General features: G+C 41.5%; 1 protein-coding gene and 1 pseudogene across 16 annotated transcripts in view; one reads left to right on the plus strand and one right to left on the minus strand.

Moving 5' to 3' along the window:
- FARS2 (phenylalanyl-tRNA synthetase 2, mitochondrial) overlaps positions 1-19,462 on the plus strand; it is a 507,792-nt gene that overhangs the window by 120,307 nt on the left and 368,023 nt on the right. For all 15 annotated transcript variants that reach the window (XM_081054752.1, XM_081054740.1, XM_081054747.1 and 12 more), the window contains one exon: positions 16,931-17,090. In XM_081054752.1, coding sequence (XP_080910878.1) covers positions 16,931-17,090 — 160 coding nt within the window. The remainder of the gene's footprint in view (positions 1-16,930; positions 17,091-19,462) is intronic.
- LOC308500898 (N-acetyllactosaminide alpha-1,3-galactosyltransferase-like) lies at positions 11,867-16,827 on the minus strand (annotated as a pseudogene). The gene is made up of 3 exons: positions 16,813-16,827; positions 13,053-13,241; positions 11,867-13,014 (listed from the first exon to the last, which is right to left on the minus strand). The product of its transcript is annotated as an N-acetyllactosaminide alpha-1,3-galactosyltransferase-like (transcript).

Raw genomic sequence — 19,462 nt, forward strand, 5'->3', positions numbered from 1 at the left:
TGATGAGCCAAAATTAATAATCCTGACAACACCAAGTGCCTAGAAGAACCATGAATCTTATGTCCTTCTAGTGGAGTGTATATAGTTGCCACCTCTTTGTATAGTTATTTGGCAGTTTCCAATTAAAAAAAAAAATTGTATGCTCTGTGAGCTGGCATTTAAAAAAGTATTTTTAAAAAGGTCATGGTTCATTTGTACATTAAGTACTTTATGGCACTTAAAATAATTAAACTAGAGGTATATATGTCAACATGGATGAGGTTTTAATAAAATGTTGAGAAAAAAAGTAAATTGAGTGATATTAAACAATGATCTTTTTAGTAGATATTTCAAAATATGCCCAACAACACATGCTGTCATTGTGTACTTGCTCATGGTCTCTGTGTCTCTCTTTGAGTTCCGCTTGTCCTAGCTCTTTCTTTGTGTCTCCACACACACAAATACACATACACAGATCACAATCACATGTGTTTTTTTATTAGGTAAGTATGTAGGTTGGTGTGAAAAAACATGGGAATGATAAACACCAAAATCAAGACTGTGATTACCTGTGAGGTGAAGGGGTGAATGGTATCAGGCATCATCATTATTTGCCAAAGATGAAAAATGTTATGTTGTTTTGGAGTACGGAAGGATTTTTGTGACTAAAAAGTTTGAGAACACTGTTCTATAGCTTCAAAACAAATGTTTTACAAAACATTTATCGAGGTATTTATTTTGCAAAGAATAGCAGGTTTTGTGTGTATGACAGACCCACCAGAGGGAGCCCATCATGTATCTATTTAATCTGATTTAAAAATATTGGTTAAAAAGTACATACCTGGACCAGTGCGCAAAGAAGTTGTATTTTTCTTTTGTCCCTGGCGACGCCTTGTCCTGTTTTACTAGCTGTGCCCTCTGCAAGATCCCACGAGTGCACGGCAGGGTGGACAGGAGGCGGCCATTCTGTAGTGCATTCTTTACTCTTGGCTACAGTCTTTGTTTCCTTAGAGTATAGTATGTTCATTTCTCTTTGATGACTTTCTCTGGGTCAGATTTATCCAGGATCTTTCTTTTACATACACACCTATGCAGGCAATATTTCTTCCTGAATTTAAGATTCTTGATGATGAGCCTTCCTTTTTTTTTTTTGCTCAGAAAGGAAGGGGAATGTATTTATAGAAGCAAAGAGTGAAGGTGTACAGAGAAGTAAGCTTTTGATACAGTTTTGACCACAGCACATTACCAGAATACTTCATCAAGATGTCTGTGTCAAGTTCATATTCCATCCCACCCTTCCCCCTTTTAAAAAAATAGTCCGTTCACCCTTTTTTCCTACAGGAGTGTGGTTTAAGGGTTTCCTTCCATAGGTTGTGCTCCTTGCCTATAATGGCTTAATCCTGGTTGAGTGGATATCCTTCATTTTGAACAAGTCCTTTGAAATCCTTTGTGATTCATCCTTATTATAAAACCACTTTCATTTATGATTAGAAAATTTCACTTTTGTTCCTTTTGATATTCTCCCCCACTTTCCAGATGGTTCATTAGAACCCTCCTGTTCTTAGGCTTCCTTTTCCAAGCTTCCCCACTGTTATTCTTGCGGTTTTGCCAACGGTAGTCTCTTTATTCTTGCCTTCTGTCCCGAATCACTTCTCTATCTTTCAGTGAATGACAGGGTTTTATTCTCCACCATGTGGTTATTGGGTTTCCTTAATAGCCTCATGCGGAGGGGCTTTACTGAAGCCGTTTTTATTTGGCCTTGATAGATTATAGTCAACCATGTTTCCCTGATCTCTTCTTTAAACTCTTTTAGGAAGGACTCCCCCCGTGGAAGACACACTTAAATTGAAGTGGTTTTAGTTTTTAGAATTCTTTTCCTCTATCCAAATGTTTACTTAAGCATATCTCTTGACAGTGAAGTGAAAAGCAACTGGTCACAGCCAGGAGTCCACAATATATTGGATTTGAGTAGTACCTCGTTATTGGAGGATGAAAGGGGGGCTAGGAGAACCACATAAAGAGAGGCTGGTGTGTGTTTTCTGTGGTACAGCACTTGCAGATAATTCTTCCTTATGACAGGTTAGAAACTAACAGTCTCGTAACCTGAGACCCCATCACCGACCTGTTTATTTATCTGCCATGGCCCTCATTGAACTTGCAGCACTCACTGCCTTGAATTGTTAGTTTGTGTGTGTCTGGTGTCTCCATCCAGTTAGTCAGTCCCTTACAGGTGCCACTCTGCCTTCTTTGTGCATCCTGTCTCTAACCCAGGGTCCTGCCACTGGGACGTGTGGCTCTTGGATGTCTCCCTCGTTCTCGTCTGCCGGCTCCTGCCTTGTTGACTGCATGGCCATCCACCTGTCCGCTTTGCTGGTCGGGCGTTCTTAGCTGTGTCGCACGCTCCAGCCTTCCAGGGAAGCAGACGTGTCAGTCAAGTAAGACAGAAAGCACACAGTAACTCCCGCAGGGAAAGCTTAACATAAAGAATTATTAAGTACGGCAGAGAGAATTGGGGTAATGAGGGATTGGCTTGTAAGAGGTGAAGAGATCTCTAGACAGTATGGAGCAAGCAGATATGAGGGGCTGCTGCTACCCCTAGAACAGATAGTGAGCCCCCAAGGAAGGGCCCCTTCCCCTTCCTCTCGCTGTGGCTCCCTCAATGACACAGAGGTGACAGAGGTATTAGTGGTGATGGAATTGCTGGACATCCACACTGGCATTTCCTGGAAATCTACTCCCTGAGGTGCCAGGGAAAGCCATTTTGGGGGTGGTGTTTTCCAGGAAGCACTCTCCTGTGAAACTGCCTACGGGGGTCCTTGGGGGAAGCATCTGGGTGCTGTGGGAGCCCCTGGGGAGCTGTGTGCTGCTGCTTGCATGGCCTGTGCATAGAGCAGGAATCCCTTTGTGGTGTCTCTCCAGTGACCTCTACTGACAGAGCTTAACATTGTGCCAGCTGGCAAAGGAAAAATATTTAAAGGGCCCAATTCAGTTTTCGCAGAGCAGTCAATGAAGGATTGATTTGTGGCCCAGAGGCAGTGCATTGATAACTGGCACAGTCAGCTTGTTCCCTTTCCTGAATATCTGTAAGTCTTGAGGGAGATAGGTTAGTAACCCAACAAATGGGTTGCTAGGGAAAGTCACATTTAGGGAGGCAAAACCATTTGTTTGTGATTCTAATTTAAAATTTCTGAATATAATTTAGGTGGTGGGAATGCTCTCTACTTATTGGCTCTTACCATGTAGATTACATAAAGGATAGAGGATGTTTTGAAGAGTCAAAACCTTGTGCTCCTGAACCAAGATAGGACCCAGAGAAAAACAGGCAGTTTTCTCTGTATCTCATTCCTCCAAGATCTCAGGAAAATTATTACCATTTATATCCAACATTTGCTGTCAGGGGCCAAGAGGGCCTCATTAGGTTTTACTGAATCCACATAATTACAGTAACAATACTTCTTATACTAGCTGAAGTGATGTGTGAAAGTAGCAAAAATATTTTCACAGTGATAAGTATGCTCTTTCCCGGGTGACTTCACACTTTGCTGGAGACCTCATTTGATTGCCTGGTGCATATTACTGAAAGCTACTTGTGTGGATGGTGTGGCAGAATTCACATTTTCAGCGTGGTAGGTGCAGGTGGAGTGGTAATGAGCCAGCCTCAGAACCAGCCAGCAATCTGTGACATGCACATCCTATTGAGTTGTGTGTGCAGATGCCTGAGTCTGCTTTTCCACGTAAAAGATGACACTCCGGCTATTTGACTAATAGTGTGTGTCCTTTCACGGGAGTTTCCGTATCTTCTTTCTGAGTCTTTGTCTTGGAATTTACCGTCTCATGTCATACTCCTGACTCATCCTGTGGTAGTTCTCTGAGAAACTGTAAACCAGTTAATATGAATGAATTGGAAAGATAAAACAGAGTTTTCTTAAACTAGATACATCATCTAAATACAATGATATTTTTCAGCTATATAGAGACTTTATACAATGTTGATAGCATTTCATCATAGTAATGATTTCTAACCTTTTTTACCATTTGAGAATCCGCTGAGAGATTTGGACACCCCCCTCCACACACACATAGGATTTTGTATGTAGTTAAGGATTATTAGATGCTCTTTTATTAGATTAAGAAATTAGAAGTCGTTGTCAAGGAGTTAGTTCAGTCTCCATGTCTGTAATTCCAAGCCCAAGTCTGTAGTAAATTGGAAAAGCGATTGTTTTTTATTCTCTTAGCAATGATCTTTCTTTCCACTTCTGCTGCTGCTTTATAATACTTCTCTTGGATCATGTTGGGATCCAGACTGTATGTTTGGTGCTGGGTTACATAAAACGCAGTGAAGTTAGGGTTGAGTGAGCGAGAAGGAGGCAGAGAAGGTGGCCTCACTAGGAATGACGAGGTATCAGCTACTGGGATGGCCAGAGGATTGGGATCAAAGTCGAGTCCAAGGTCAGAGGCTGTGTAGGAACAGAGGGTGAGGTGAGTGTGTTTCGGGGAAGCCAAGGGAATAGTTTCTGCCTGAGTCTGAGAGCATCTGTCCTGGGCCAGGGAACCTTCCTGAGTAGTGAGCATTCCAGATCCAAGAAATAGAAATAGTTTTTCTGTGTTTAGAAATCTCATAAGGCACAGAGCTACCTGGAGATGGGACTCGGGTACAGAGCTGGGGAGCGTGGCTCTTGTGGGCAGCAGATTTTAACACACATCCATTGGAAAATGACTCTTGGAGGCCTGTTTTAGATAATTTTTTGTACATATTGTTTAAGATTTATGACCCAGCCTTAAATCAAAACAGAAAAGGGTTTACCTTGGACAAATGGGAAGAATAACTTCTTCACCATAAAAATTGTGGGTGAGAGACTGTTTCAGAGGGAATTTGGGTCACCTTTTCCAGGGTGATATTTCTCAATATTTTTAGGACATGGACTCGTAGACAATGTGAGACTCCCCAGGTAAATTGTCCCATCTGTTTCTCCTGTTTAGTGCAAACAACTTGGTGACACCAGTGATATGTAATGTCTCAGGGAATTTGGTGGTAGGCTCGTGGAGAATATGTCAACATCTGCTTTGGCAGTAGTGGTATAAATGATTCTTATTTGAACTATAGTGTCTTAAATACAATTTTAAAATCTAGTTGTTAATGTTGATTCTATTATGCATCAATATATACTATACTGTTTATCAAATAACCCATAAAAATTCATTAATGATGATAAAACTAATATTGATTGTTAAAAGGCTCTACCTGCGTTTGAAATCTACAACCAACCTAGAGTACCATTAAAGATCTAGTGATAGTTTTCTCTTTGTGAATCGTGGAGATTCCAACTTTTCAAATGTGTTTCAGGGCTACAGGAGCTTTTTGGTGTTGTCTGTTTGTGTTAGTCAGGATTCTCTAGAAACGGAACAGATAGGGTGTGTGTGTGTGTGTCTGTGTGTGTACACATATATATGATTCATATAAAGAGATTTATTATAAGGAAGCAGCTCATGTGCTTATGGAAGCTGAGAAGTCCAGACCACGGAGAGCCAATGGTATAGTTTCAAGACCTAAGAAGCAGGAAAGCCAGTGGTGTGAGTTCTCCTAGGAACCCAAGTGCGAGCGGAAGACTGGTATCCCAGCTTGAGGGAAATAAAAGATAAAATACAAAGTGAATGTGAAGTACAAAATAAATCATAAAGTAATAAATGCAAGGTAGCGGGAAAAAATTCTTCTTACACAGCCTTTTACTCTATTCGGACGAGGCCCATGCACACTGGAGGGCCATCTGCTGCCCTCGTCTGCCGATCCAGTGCTAATCTCGCCAGGAACACTCTCACAGACACATCCAGAAATACTGTTTAACCAGATACCTGGGCATCCCGTGTTTCACGCAGGTGGGCACATAAATTGACCAGCAGCCCATTCTTAGGCAGCCAGACTTTACAGTGGAATACTGACAATCACTCCTAATAACTCCTTAATTTGTCTGTAGGTACATTTGAGAAATTCCCAGTAACCCACTTAGTTACTAATAAATAGCCTTTATTTGTACAAAAAAGGTTTAAAGTAAGGAATTATGCATTTTTTGCCCTTCAGGATTGAACAAAAGACTTGAACTTTGGGTTATCAGCTCTTGGAGCCTATCTGTGGGCCTTGGCATCATACATGGAAAATGTTTTCAGTTAGCAGTGCTTGTTATTCTGGAAATAACACCAGCTTTTGAGCTGGTGAGAGGGGAGTCAAATCCTGGCTCTGCATCACTCTCAGGAAAACTTAGATAAGTTATTTAACCACTCTGAGCCTCAGTTTCCTTAATTAAACAATAACTCCTGAGTTATGGTTAAATAACCCAAGTGATCCCTTGTGGGTGGGAGATGCTCAGTAAATGTTAGATCCCCTACCTATACCATTACATTTACCTTGAAAATAGATGTCTGCTCTATTCCAATTACGTATAGATTTACCTGTATATCACCATGAATCAGATATCTCGTGGGTCTTACTTTTTAGGTCTGATCTACCTTTTATTTTTTTTTAAAGCCACTGCTGTCTTTTCTGTTGATTAGTAATACGTCTTCTGTCATCTTCCTTTAGAGTAGGTGATAGAATTTAGATAGGTCTCTGTCCTGTTGTATTTCACCAATTGGCACCGTGAATGAGCTGTTTAGCCATCTGAAGAAAAAAATGCAGTCTCTTTCTATTTTATCTGTCATCATGGCCTAGGAAGAGGATGACAATAGATCACAATTTTAAAGTCGACAGTAGAATGGATTAAGTTTTCTCCTCCTTTAAATGATGGTTGTACTGAGAACCAGTTCACACCATGACACGGTGTTTTTTATAGTTGCAATTGTTGCTTTGTCCCTCAACACATCCAAACTCTGAATCTCTCATGTATTCTGTGTACAGCTTCATGTAACTTACTAGCTTTGATAGATGGAAGTTTCTGATGTTTTCTCTGTATTGCTAGAGGTTGACAGAATATTAATCCACTTCCTTCTCCCATTGGTACCCCCAGGATTACCCCAAGAGAAGAAAAGTGCTGAAAAAATACTTGTCACGACATGTCAGAGTTAATAAAATCAGGCAAAACAACTGACCAGATTTCTAAAATACGCAGAAGCCAGTGGCAGTATCATTGCGGGGTCAGAGGAGGCAGAAGTCACTGATGATACTCCCCCAACATTGCTGCTGAGTGCAAGCTGGACCCGCCAGGAAAACAGCCGTGGGGGGTCACGTGGGTGCCAGCTTGCTGTCCTGGGGACATTTCTGACCCTGGCTTCCTGAGAATATGGTTTTTTGTCACTAAGCAAGGAACTGAATATATGGTATATTCAACTTGAGGTATCTCTCAGAGAGGCTTCAATGAGGGGAGATTTGGAAAGACCATGTTGTCCAACGGGGACCTGTGTGAGTTTGGCAGTGAAGGTCTAGTGTAGGGGGTCCCCTGGGAAAACTGGCAGACTGAAACCATCAGAACTTGTCCATGTGAAATTTGAGCTTCTTATTTTATATCGCATCCTTGACAGCCAATATTTGGTTCAGCTGCCTGCAAAAGCTGCCTTTTACCCACCAATGTATTTCCGTAGCTCCTTTCCATAGACTGTTTCAAATCGCTTCCCTTATTTCATTGGCACAAGGTCTCATGTCAAGGAGAGGAAATAAGACAAGCAGTGGGGAGAAAACAAAGTCTGCTTTTTCAATGAAGAGCTTTAATGTATTCCCTCTTCTGTGCTAATCTCTAACTTGATTAATTGGCATGTGATGTGTTACAGAAAATCCAGGGAATGACAAAACGGATTCAATATTATTTAGCTAAAATAGGAGCGGACTTCCCACAGAGACCCTAGGACAGAGTTGTATTTAAGTGGGTCCTTCCAAACACAAGTCTTCTCAAATGATGAACAGCAGAAGATCTCACTTAGGGCCCAGTTGTTTAAAGAAATTAAAAACTGTGGAAATTAGCAGCTGAAATCCACTTGGATGAGTGTGCTATCCCTTTAATATGTCTGTTGGTTCATCTCACTAAGACATCTCAATCCTTCCTTCAAAGTGATTTGAATACTTAATATTTGCTGAAATGCTTTAGTTGGATTTAAATAACGTAATTGAATTTGCTTGCTTTAATCGGGGGAAATGAAAGCTTGGGAATGTCTATGGTAAGATATGTGAATGTGCTTATTTTAGGAAGTGATTCTTACTTATTTCTCTGTCGGTGAACCAAGAATTAATAAACATTGGGTCTGCCAAATATATGAGGCTGTATTTGTCAGAGTTACAGGGTTTCTCTGTCACTCTCCAGGTGACGGCTGGTCCCTGGGGCTCAGAGGTAATCTGCTTAGTGACAGGTTTTGGTTGAGCAGAATTGGATATAGATTGCCTTTGTATTCAGATACCATGTGTTTTTAGAAACCTCATCTTAAACTGGGTTGTTGTCAAATAACTTCCCAACTAAATGCTGTTCCTTTCGTTTACAGCCTAGTGAGAGAGACAGATAAACTAGAAACTCTGTACAGCAAAATCAGCACAATGAAGAGATGTGACCAAGGCACAGAAGAAGGAAAGGGTTGTCCCTGGGGGTAATACTAGAAGGCTTACCAAAGCACCTTAAAGGGAATGTGAGGTCATCCAGGCTGAGAAGGGGCGCTGTGTTTCAGGGAGGGGGAGGAGCAGAACTGAAGGCATGAAGCTACACAAGAATGTCAGGCGTCCTGCAGTGTGTACTGAGGAGTGGTTGGGGTGGGGAGGGAGTGAGGAAATGAAGCCAGGGAGAGAGGTATCAACCGCTTCGTGAAGGGCCTCTAGGCAAACTTATGGATTTGAGCTTTAGTTTAAAAAGAGTGAGAAGTCTTTAATAGTATTTAAGCAGTCAGACTGGCATTTTAGAAAAGAATTTTGCAGCGTAGTATGTGTAATGGAGCAGGATAGGCAAGAGTGGAAATGGTGAGACGAGTTAGAAGATTGTTTATAATCATCTGAGAGAGAACCAATGCAGGCCAGGACAAAGAAACGGCGGGGATGCCGGGTGGACTTGAGAGTGTTGGGAGGTGGAATTTATTGGGTTCGGTGGCTGCTTGTGGGAAGTGAGGGAAATGGAAAGGCAGCTGAAAATGATTCTTGGGTTGCTTTCTTGGTACCATTCCCGGGGTTGTGGGTCCCAGGAGAAGTGTGTTTTGGGGTAGCGGTCAGGAGAGTATGGTTAGGTGGAGGATTTGCAAATGGACATGTCCAGTAGGCAGGTGCGTATGTGTACCTGGGCCTGGCACAGTCGGTCGTCTGGGGTGGAGATTTCCATCAGTGTACATGGCAGTTGCAGCTATGAGTTTAGCTGCTTTCTTCTAGGGGAGAGTAGACAGAGTTAGAAGTGTACAAAGCTGAAAATGAGGCCTGTGGAATATGAGTTATTTAGCGACAGGAAAGCCAGGAAAGGGAGACTGTGAAGAAGACCAAGAAAGAGTGACCAGCTCAACGGTGAAGACGAGAGAGGGCAGTCGTAGTTGGAAATGGGATTAGTGGGAGTCTTTAAAGGGAAGAATTGAATATGTTCAGTGAGGAGAAGCCAGAAGAGATGAAAGGTATAGGAGATGTGGATGACTTCTCAGTAACTTTGAGGAGACAGAAGGTGATGGGATTGGGGCATTCGGTTCACTGGGAGAGGGGACAGTAATGCCGAGAGCCAAACCGGAGGCTGGTGCCCTGTTTTCCCCCTACAGTAAGCCAGGCATGAAGAATTGAAGCATGATGCAGAGGCAAACGCATTTATGAATGGGAATGGAAGGCTAGAAGTCAGGGGGTTCTTATCTGACGTCTTCTCTTTTCTCTGGTTGAAGGCAATACCATTTTTTCCCCGTGAAAGCGGTGTAGATGGGAAGACCATTTTCAGGAGTGATTAGAATAGTCTGTGCAGTGAATTGGAGGGAACAGCTAATACTTCCTTCTCCAAGATTTGGTTCTTGACTCAGTGCATGCATACGGGCAGTTCTAAATTAATGAAGTCGTTAAGGAGAAATGTGTGAAGCACCTGCTGTGTTCACAGACTATGATGGTGGGCCTTACTTTTTTTTTCTATACTGAGAAAATAATTTATTCAATTGTAAATCAGTTATATTTTTTAATGGTTAGGAATAATAGAGCTTTAGTTTCTCCACTTGGGATTTACATTTAAATGAATTTAAAAAAATCAAGATTCCCTCAAAAGTAAACATCAGCCCTTTTCTATATTTTTTTCAGGATAGATCTTTGGTTTAGGACTTAAATCATTAACTTCACCTACTCCACAATGGATCCCAAAATCTTGAGTTAGAGAAGCGAGAGTCCTAACTGACACATGACCTCTTTTCTCTTTTACAAAGCCCACTTCTTCAAGGTTTTTGTTGGTTTAGTTTGTTGGGCCAGGTTGTGATATATTTTGGCAAGAAGTGAAGAGTTGGAAACACAATGTAATGGTGGAGAAAACTTCTCATTTTCTCAGAGAAGCCATTGTGCTGAACATCAAGAGAGTGCAATGGTCCTTCAAATAAATCCCTTAAAACTGAAACAAACCACCTAAACTGGGACACAAGCAAAATATATATGCGCCTGCACATATATGCAAATGCTGCCTCCTACCTTCCTTTACACTGAGTTTCTTAACTTTAAATAATATGTAGGATTTTGTAAGTTCTCTTCGAGAGGGGAATTGAATGTTAAGCTGTTCAGTCATGAGGACTGGGTCTCCCATTGCCATGCCCTGCTTTTGATATAAAATCAATTAACCATTTCATTAAATGGGTCTGGTTGTTACACCCCGGTAGTGCAGATGAGGCAGGGAACAATGGGGATAACTTGAAGAGAGGGCTTTTCCTTCAATCCACCCCTTGATTTCAGCCCTCCAAGGGGGGCCTGATAGGCTGAGGGACCCTGAGTGTTGGAGCAGGTGGCAGTGGACTTGCTGATAACTGATTGTCATAAGGCCCAGGGAAATACCTCTTCAGTCCACTGCAGGCTTTTGTCTTCTCTGACACCATCCACCTCCTCTGGCGAGGATTTGAAGACACAAGTTGCAGAATCTGGCAGACTCTATGCGATGTGGGCAAAACAAGAAGCATCTTCATGACCCCCCCGCCCCTACTCTGGTTGTCGCGGGATTGTGGAGGCTGGAGACCATTCGCATTGTCCCCCTGGCATTCAGCACTTGGATCAGTGCTGCATCTAAGCACCAACCCCACGTCCTCCCAGGTGGCACTGCTCCCTCTCTTTCTACTCTCTCTGCTATTTCATGGCAAACTCACTGTGAGGCTTTGTTTTCACTTCCTGAGCACCCACTGGCTCATTCAGATTCCCTGTGACTCCAGACATTCATGATAGCTAATGAGAATCTCCACCAATCTTTCGCACAGAAGCCAAACAACATTCAAAAAGAAAAGGACATGGGCTACAAATGGCCTGAAGCAATCTGCTGTTGAAATCATTTGAGGATTGCCAAGGTAAACTGTGTCCTCACTAAGAGTTCTGCTGCAAAGCAACTCTGTGTTGCTTTAGACTCAGCAAAGACAAGAAAACACTGAAATCAGAGGACTTGCCCACAATTGTATGTTGTTGCCAAACACTTCCCTTAGCCCCCTTTTCTACGTTATCTGGCACATGTAGAGTGTTTTCTGTTTTTTTTCCTTCTTTTTTTCACATTCAGCTGATAGTATTTCCCCCAAACCATGAATAGACACGAAATCACTGGGAATGCACATCTGATTACCATGGGTTCATTCTCCTATATTACAACGCACAAAGTTACAAGGAGGAATAGCATGTATTTGCTGGGTTGGTGTTTTGTTAGTTTTTTTTTTTAATTAAAATTAAGTGTTACATTTTTGAGAAAGTAGCCAGAATAAAACCCTCTCAAATTTAGAAACCTACTGGCACAGTTTAAAGTCAGATATTTCTAACCAAATTATATTCTTTTATCTGCCAAGATATCTTGACAGTCTTAGTATCTGAAGGCTGGCCTATGTGATAACACCAGCAATATTCTGGGGATAAGATTTTATGGGTTTGTTGAGAAGGAAATACTTGTCCTTTTTCTTGTCCTGGAGGATTCCCTAGAAGACTCCTGGGTGATGTTTAGGACCTGAATGGGGGCTTCTCCCAAAACAAATGCCCATGTGGTGATAAAAATCCCCCCGGCCCAAGGGAATGTATGCTGCATGCCTTCCGCTTCTCGTAGCTGGACTTGTTACACATAGGCTCTGCCTTGTACCACCAGGCTGTAGCTGAGCCACCAACTGGCCCAACGGCTCCACCCCAAAGGTGTCCTGGAAGAGCTGACCCACGTCCGTGCAGAACAGGAAGTCCACCTCGTGCTGGATGTGGGTCACGATGTGCTCCCCAAAGGTCTTCATGCGCGTCATGCTCATATCCTGCCCCCTCTCCTCAGGCTGGGTCTCAAACCCTCTGACGGAATGCAGCGGACCCAGCTCTGCCGAGGGCAGCCTGGACACGTCGTCCATCGTGATGTGAAGTGGGACTTTGTGGCCAACCAGGAAGTGCCTGTTGGCAGATGCTAAGAGCTCCTCCAAGTGATGCACAATGTACCTTCCTGTAGCAAAACCCGCCTAACCCACGGTAATTTTCTAAGATGGCTCTGTTGTGCGTGCCTTCCCACACAACTGGCGCCTTCCATCCGGTCACTGTCACAACCCCTGTGGATGACACCATCCGACAGCTGAAGCTCCTGTTCAGTGGCTTCCTTCCGTCCTTGTCATTGTCTTCTTCCCCTTGGTGATTGTGGGTCCCATTCTTAAACCAGCCTGGAAACCACCAGTCCTTCTGACTGCCAGGTGTCACCAAGTTCTGAGTTTTCTGAGTGATACAGCCACAGGAAAGAGCCTTCTGGGCTGTTGATATATCCCCGACACACAAGTTACAGTTGAGACAACCAGTATTGACAATCACTTTTCCTTTGACATTTCATTATTTTCTCCTCATCCTCTCCTTCCCTCCCCGCAGTAAAAGGCAAAACCACAAAGTTCTGTTGAGCTTCGTTCTGCACAAGGAGGCCGCGCTGGGAGGAAGGGAAGGTGCTGTGGTCCAACTGCCGATCCGCAGACGCCGGGCTCACTCGGGGCTGCAGGCTCCTCCGCTCGGCCTCAGCGGCGCCCTCTGTCGGGACAGCGGCCGCAGCGCCTCCGCCTGAGCCCGGCCGCAGGCCGCTCCACTGGGCCGCGGGCAGAGCGCAGCGACGGGGCGCGAGTAGCCGGTGGTCCTCACTTTTGAGGTCACATCTGTTACACAGTCCTTCCCATTGCTCCTGAGTTGGGTAGAAATCATGGTCTTCATTCTCAGTAAGAGTTTGAAATGTTGCTGTTTGGGCGTTAGTCTCTCTTGAGCGGGCTGACCTCAGTCACAGGGGTATATGACCCTGTATTCAATTTTTAAATAAAGTTTTTGTTATAGCATAGTTCTAGGATAGTTCTGTAAAAATTGCAAAGACAGTACAGAGTTCCTGTGTACCCCACACCCAGTTTCCCGTATCAATGACATCTTACACTACTATGGTATATTTGTCACAATTAGTGAACCAGTTTTTCTATATTATTACCTATATTTATGTTTATCTGTATTTCCAAAACTTCTTGCTGTGGCCTTTTCAATTATCTTTGGCAATAAAAGGAGCACTTTACTGATAATTCAGAAACATGAGTTGAATCAGTAATTTGAACAATCTCCCTTACCGTTCCTTTGGAATTGTCTAATCCTAAAGCTTACTTCTTATCTCTTTGAGAAATCATGCAGGGAAGTCTGCAGAGAAGAATAAATATCAACTTGAATTTTATCAAGTCAGTATGACCCTGGTGTCACTTATATGTGTCTTTAATTTAAAAAGTATTATTATCTAGTAAATGCAGTTTGTCAGACAAGTCTTTTAAAAATGGGTTCTGAGGAATAAATGATCATGAGTGGTTTTTGGTGAAAAGATCGTACCCCATCATCAGTGATAACACAAGTTCCCTATCCTCTTTGCCTGACTTTATACTGACCTATAATTTTTGAGCTATACAGTTTGGACATAAGTCTTTTCTGGTTAACATTATGTTTGTTTTACTAGTGCACCTTCTGTTTTCATTTCCCACTCAGCAGAGCACAGAAGTAGGAACCTCTTTTATTTTCTGTAAGAATCCAGTCATGACAAAGTCATTAATGAGTGATTTGGAATTTTCTGATAAGTTTTATAAGTAAGAAGGAAGAGAGCATTTCTATCATGTAATCTGCAGTGGAATTATTCTGAAAAATGTTTGAATGAGCCTGTCTCTTCTCTCCAAACCTCCTTTCTGTTGTCTGGCACCTACTTTCCAGCCCCAGAAAATTTCAAAATCCTTCGAAAAGAAGCTGTTTAACAACTTTCTTGTATTCTATGGGCACCTTTGGGTTTTCACTTCCCAGCTGTCTTATGGTCTCCCCACAAACCCCCCACCCCCTAATGCTCCCAAGTGCCAAGGAGTTCTCTTTACTTGTTACTCAGAGCCTATTATTTAAAAATTTTTTCTGATTAATTAAGCTGGTAATAATTTGAGTGAGATCCTTTCTAATACAGTCATACAGATAAATTAAACATTTAAAAAATATCAGCTTTGCAGAAATGTTTTATGAACATAGGCATAGCTTCATTCCAACACAAAGCACATTTGGGTACCATTATTGAAATTTTGCAGCTCCTCCGCTTCCCCCTTGTCTCCTTCTCTTTCTCTTTCCCCTGTTCCTTCCTCTTCCTTCCTCTTTTTACTAAAATGCTGGTTTGCGCAGCCTGAATTCGAAGCGATGGCCTTGAAATATGGCTGTATCACCACAATATTTTCCATTACCGTTACCGTGGATTGTGTTGTCACTTCTGATGCTACTTGTACTTGCACTGGATGTGGTTCAGAGCAGGTCTGCTGTTATGGTCGGTCCCATAGGGCTTTAGACTTGAGCTCTGTGCCCTCAGGCCAAAATCCACTTACGAACCTAAATTTTAACTGAATCAATGATGTTGTAATGGCTATTGGCTTACGGACTGGTTAAAATTTCAAATGCTGTTGAAGTGACCTTAACATATTTGTTTTAATGTTATAATGCGGAAATGCTTTGTAACTTGAAAACATAATATCTGTTTCTGATTTACCTTACTAAATGTTGTATTGATACTGCTACCAAAATGTTATGTTCCAGTACATCCTTAGTTTGTTTAAGTTAGTCACAAAACAAGCGTACGTTGTTTTTCACTGTGAGATTAGGCTAGACCCCAAACCTGTTGCCCAGGCCCAGACACCTCCTTTGGCTGGGAGGTGGAATTATTTCACCAGCATTAAGTTAAAATGCAACAGCCTGGGCTCTTGTGCTTGTCACATGCCTAAAATATTCTTGTTGGGTGCCCTTGAAGGACGTCGCCTTTTATAAGCCCCTGGCTATCACCGGGACCACTTGAATTATGGTTTTATCTTGATTATTTTCTATGCCATGTCCTCTTTTGAATTTTATAAAATGAACAACAACATCACAAAGCCCTATCTTTTCCCTCTGGAGGGTTTCTTCTGAACCACTTTTTGGTTTGAACCATGTTTCTTCTGTTTTCACTTGTATGAAAATTATTTATTTGTTCAACTTTCAAGCATTTCTTTTTCGCATTTCTACTGCTGTTTTGCTTTGGTTCTCTTCTTTCCTTTAGTTAAGGAGGAAAGGGCTGAGATAACCTGCATTCAGCTCTCGTGTCATACTAGGCACCATGGAATATTAGTCAGCCTCCCTCCACCTCATACTGCCTTGGGAAGTGGCTGTATGTAGCACACAGAGCCTTCCTGTTAATGATGGAGAGAGGGCGTCATCCTTTAAGGCTGTTTGTCCGACGCCCTACTTGGGCAGCCACTGTGGGCTGTTACTTTGGCCTCCTTTGCTGTGGTAAGCTGTCGCAACCAATGTTCGGGTTTTCTGTTGATAGATGTTGGATAGGCAAATATTCTCATTATATTTCTCAGGCTTGTGCTGGGCTTTCTTCTGGCTTTGTGCTTTCTCTTTATTGTGTTATTTCTTCAGTGCCTTTAAGAATTTTTGTAGATTTATCAGTAGGTTGGTTCTAATTATCCAGCCTTGTATTACTAGAAACAGCAGTGAATTTGTTCTTTCATTAATGTTTTTTATTTTTTATTTCGTGGACATCAGGTGGAAAGAATGGTAGACTCATTTGCTCAGTTCTCCTCCGAGTCAGTCTCCTAGCAGGTGAAGTCAGCTTTGTTGTCAAAGGTGGGGATGCTTTCTCTTAGTGGTAAAGCAGCTTATGAACAATAACTGATTAATAATTATGGTTGTGATGATAATGTGGAATATGTATTTAGCCATTGCAATGGGCCAGGCACTTTGTGTTTTTAATGCATTATTTTCCTTAATTATTATAAGTGTCGTAATTGAGTGTTACTATTCCTACTTGACAAAGCATTACGTGAGGCTTGGCAGCCGTATCACCAGCCAGAGTTTACCTGCCTGGTAAGTGGCAGAAATGTGCTTCAGGTCCTTTCCAGGCTTGGAGATACAGGGTCAGCGAAGTGCGGCACACTTCCTGCCATCATGGACTTGACAGGATTTAATTCCTCGGCTATCCTTTTCACCTAGTTTCACGACACACTTTCAGGACACTGGGATGGTCAGGGATATAATTTTAGAGTCTGAGAGCCTGATTCACTGGTATTTCCACTAACATCGAGGATAATGTCTCTTGTGAGGAAATGACTGTAACTTAGCACAAAAGTCAAACGGACAGATCTGCAAAGATCAGAACAGTCTTTTAATTTCCCAAACACACCATTCCATGGAGCAGAGTTTCCTCAAAGTTGGGACTAAATGAATGTTACTTTCAGTATGTTCATCGGCTCGAAGACTCAATGGATTTTATTCCCACATTATGTTGTTTGACATAGGCTGGCAAGGATACTATTTTTATATATTGATATTATTCCTCTTGGTTTACAGTTGTTTGCCGGCATAAAGGATGGAGAAAGCCTGCAGCTCTTTGAACAAACTTCTCGCTCTGCCCGGAAACAAGAGACCCATACCATGGAGGCCGTGAAGCTCGTGGAGTTTCACCTGAAGCAGACACTGACCAAGCTTGTGACACATCTGTTTGGAGATGGTAGGTACTCACATGCCTTTGTCTGTGGGGGCTTACCTAGTCAGTAATTACCATTTTCCTGAAGTCGTTAAGGCTAGTTGCATCTAGATTCTTTTGGTCTAAGTTGTGGCCTCATGGTTCAGGTCCTTAGTGAGGGAGAACTTACAGATTTCCTGGTTCATACCATGTGAGGAGCAGGAGGATAGGAAAATGGAATTAGCTAGAGAAAGAAAAAAACGATGATATCCTGTGATATGAATGATCATGGATTAAGATTAGGGTCATCAGTCAGGAGAAAGTGTACAGACTGAGTAGTGTTATTATATAACTATATTATCATTACGTAGGTCAAACTTGAAAAATGGAGCAAGATTCTTTTTTTTCTTTTTCTCATTTATTTAATTAAAAATTTTTTCCAGTTACAGTTGACATTTAATATTACATTAGTTTCAGGTGTACAGCATGTGGTTAGACATTTATACAACTAAAGTGACCCCCCTGATAAGTCTAGTACCCACCTAGCATAGTTATTACAATATTACTGGCTGTGTTCCCTATGCTGTACTTTACATCCGCATGACTATTTCTAATTACCAATTTGTACTTCTGAAGCCATTTACCATTTTCACCCTGTCCCCCAACCCCCTTCCACCTGGCAGCCATCAGTTTGTTTTCTGTACCTATGAGTTTGCTTCTGTTTTGTTTGTTTATTTTGTTTTTTAAATTCCACACATAAGTGAAATCATATGGTATTTGTCTTTATCTGTCTGACTTATTTCATTTAGCATAATCCTCTTTGGGACTATCCATGTGGGCCAAGATTCTTTTTTTTTTTTTTTATTTATTTTATTTTATTTTATTTTATTTATTTATTTTTTTTCCAAGATTCTTAACCATGTGAGTGCACCCAGAGGAAAATTTTACGTATTTATATACTGATTACTGTTGTCAACAGCAAAAATATTAACAGTGAATTTCCTGGAGGAAGAAGAAAATTTTTAAGAGCTGGACTCTCACTTAGTCACTTGCCCTCCATTATTTTTCCAAGAAAATTTTTGTTTGTGATGCATCCCCCTCCAACTATTTCTAACTTTCTTGAGATAATATTTTGTTTTTAGACAGCTGTAAGGAGAAGGATAGGAGATTTCCCTTAATTGTGACCTACAATTAAAACATGTTTAGAAGATAGAAGCCTAACATGGTTAGAATTCTCTTTTATTCTCTTATTTCTGTGAGCTTTTTTACAGAACAGCTTTATTGAGGTATAATTGACATAAAATAAACTATACATATTTAAAATTTACAATCTGCTAAGTTGACATACAATAAACTGAATATATTTACACAATTTTATAAGTTTTGACATATGTATACACCTGTGAAACCACCAGTGGAATCAGGATAATAAACATCACCCCCAATAGCTTCCTTCTGTCCCTTGGTAATCTCTTCTCACCGTTCCCTGCATCTCCTCACCCCAGGCAACCAGTGAACTAGTTTCTGTCACTATTGATTAGTTTGCACCTCTTAGATTTATATAAATGGAATTCTGTAATGTGTACTCTATTTTTTTTTTTTAGCCTGGTTTATTTCACTTTGCATGATTATTTGGATGTCCAGCCATGTTGTAGTGTAAATCAAGAGCTCCTTTCTTTTTATTGCTAAGCATTTCATTCCATAGTTTCCTTATCCATCCACCCTTTGATAGACATTTGGATTACTTCCAGTCTTTTACTATTATTACAAGTGAAGCTTCTAGGCACATTCACATACAAGTCTTGGATGGACATGTGCTTTCATTTCTCTTCAATAAATACACATACCTACGAATGGAGTTACTGTTTTATGGTAGGTGTATTTTAATCTCCAGGGAAGCCGCTGAACTGTTTTCTGAAGTACTTGTCCATTGTCTTATACATTCCTTCTCGTTGTGTGTGAAGGTGCCAGTTGCTCTGCGTCTTCAACAGCACTTGCTATAGTCATTTTAATTCTAGCCCTTCTACATAGTAAGCGTGTGGTGGCACGTCAGATAGACAGTCATCACATATAAAGGACTCTAAATGAACAAGTGGAAATCGACCTAAGAGAGAAGTGGGTGAACATGAAGGTGACAAATGATATAGCTAGGACTAATGAATACATGGAAAGATGCTAACCCTTATTAGTAATCAGGGGAAAGCAAATGAAAACCACCATGAGCTATCCTTTGTCATTTTCCACGTGTGAAAATACTTTTTAAAATCTAACATTTGTTAGTGTTGACAAAGATACACAAAAGTAGGTGTAGAAAATCTTGGTCCCGTGTAGGAGTCTCAGCTACCATCCCCCCAACTGGAATGTGAGTGCTCACCTATCTTGAGGCACATTTGTTCATACCTCCAGATTTCCCCTAC

This window comes from Rhinolophus hipposideros, assembly GCF_964194185.1.
Source record: "Rhinolophus hipposideros genome assembly, chromosome: 8".
In the NCBI taxonomy this organism is placed as follows: domain Eukaryota; kingdom Metazoa; phylum Chordata; class Mammalia; order Chiroptera; family Rhinolophidae; genus Rhinolophus; species Rhinolophus hipposideros.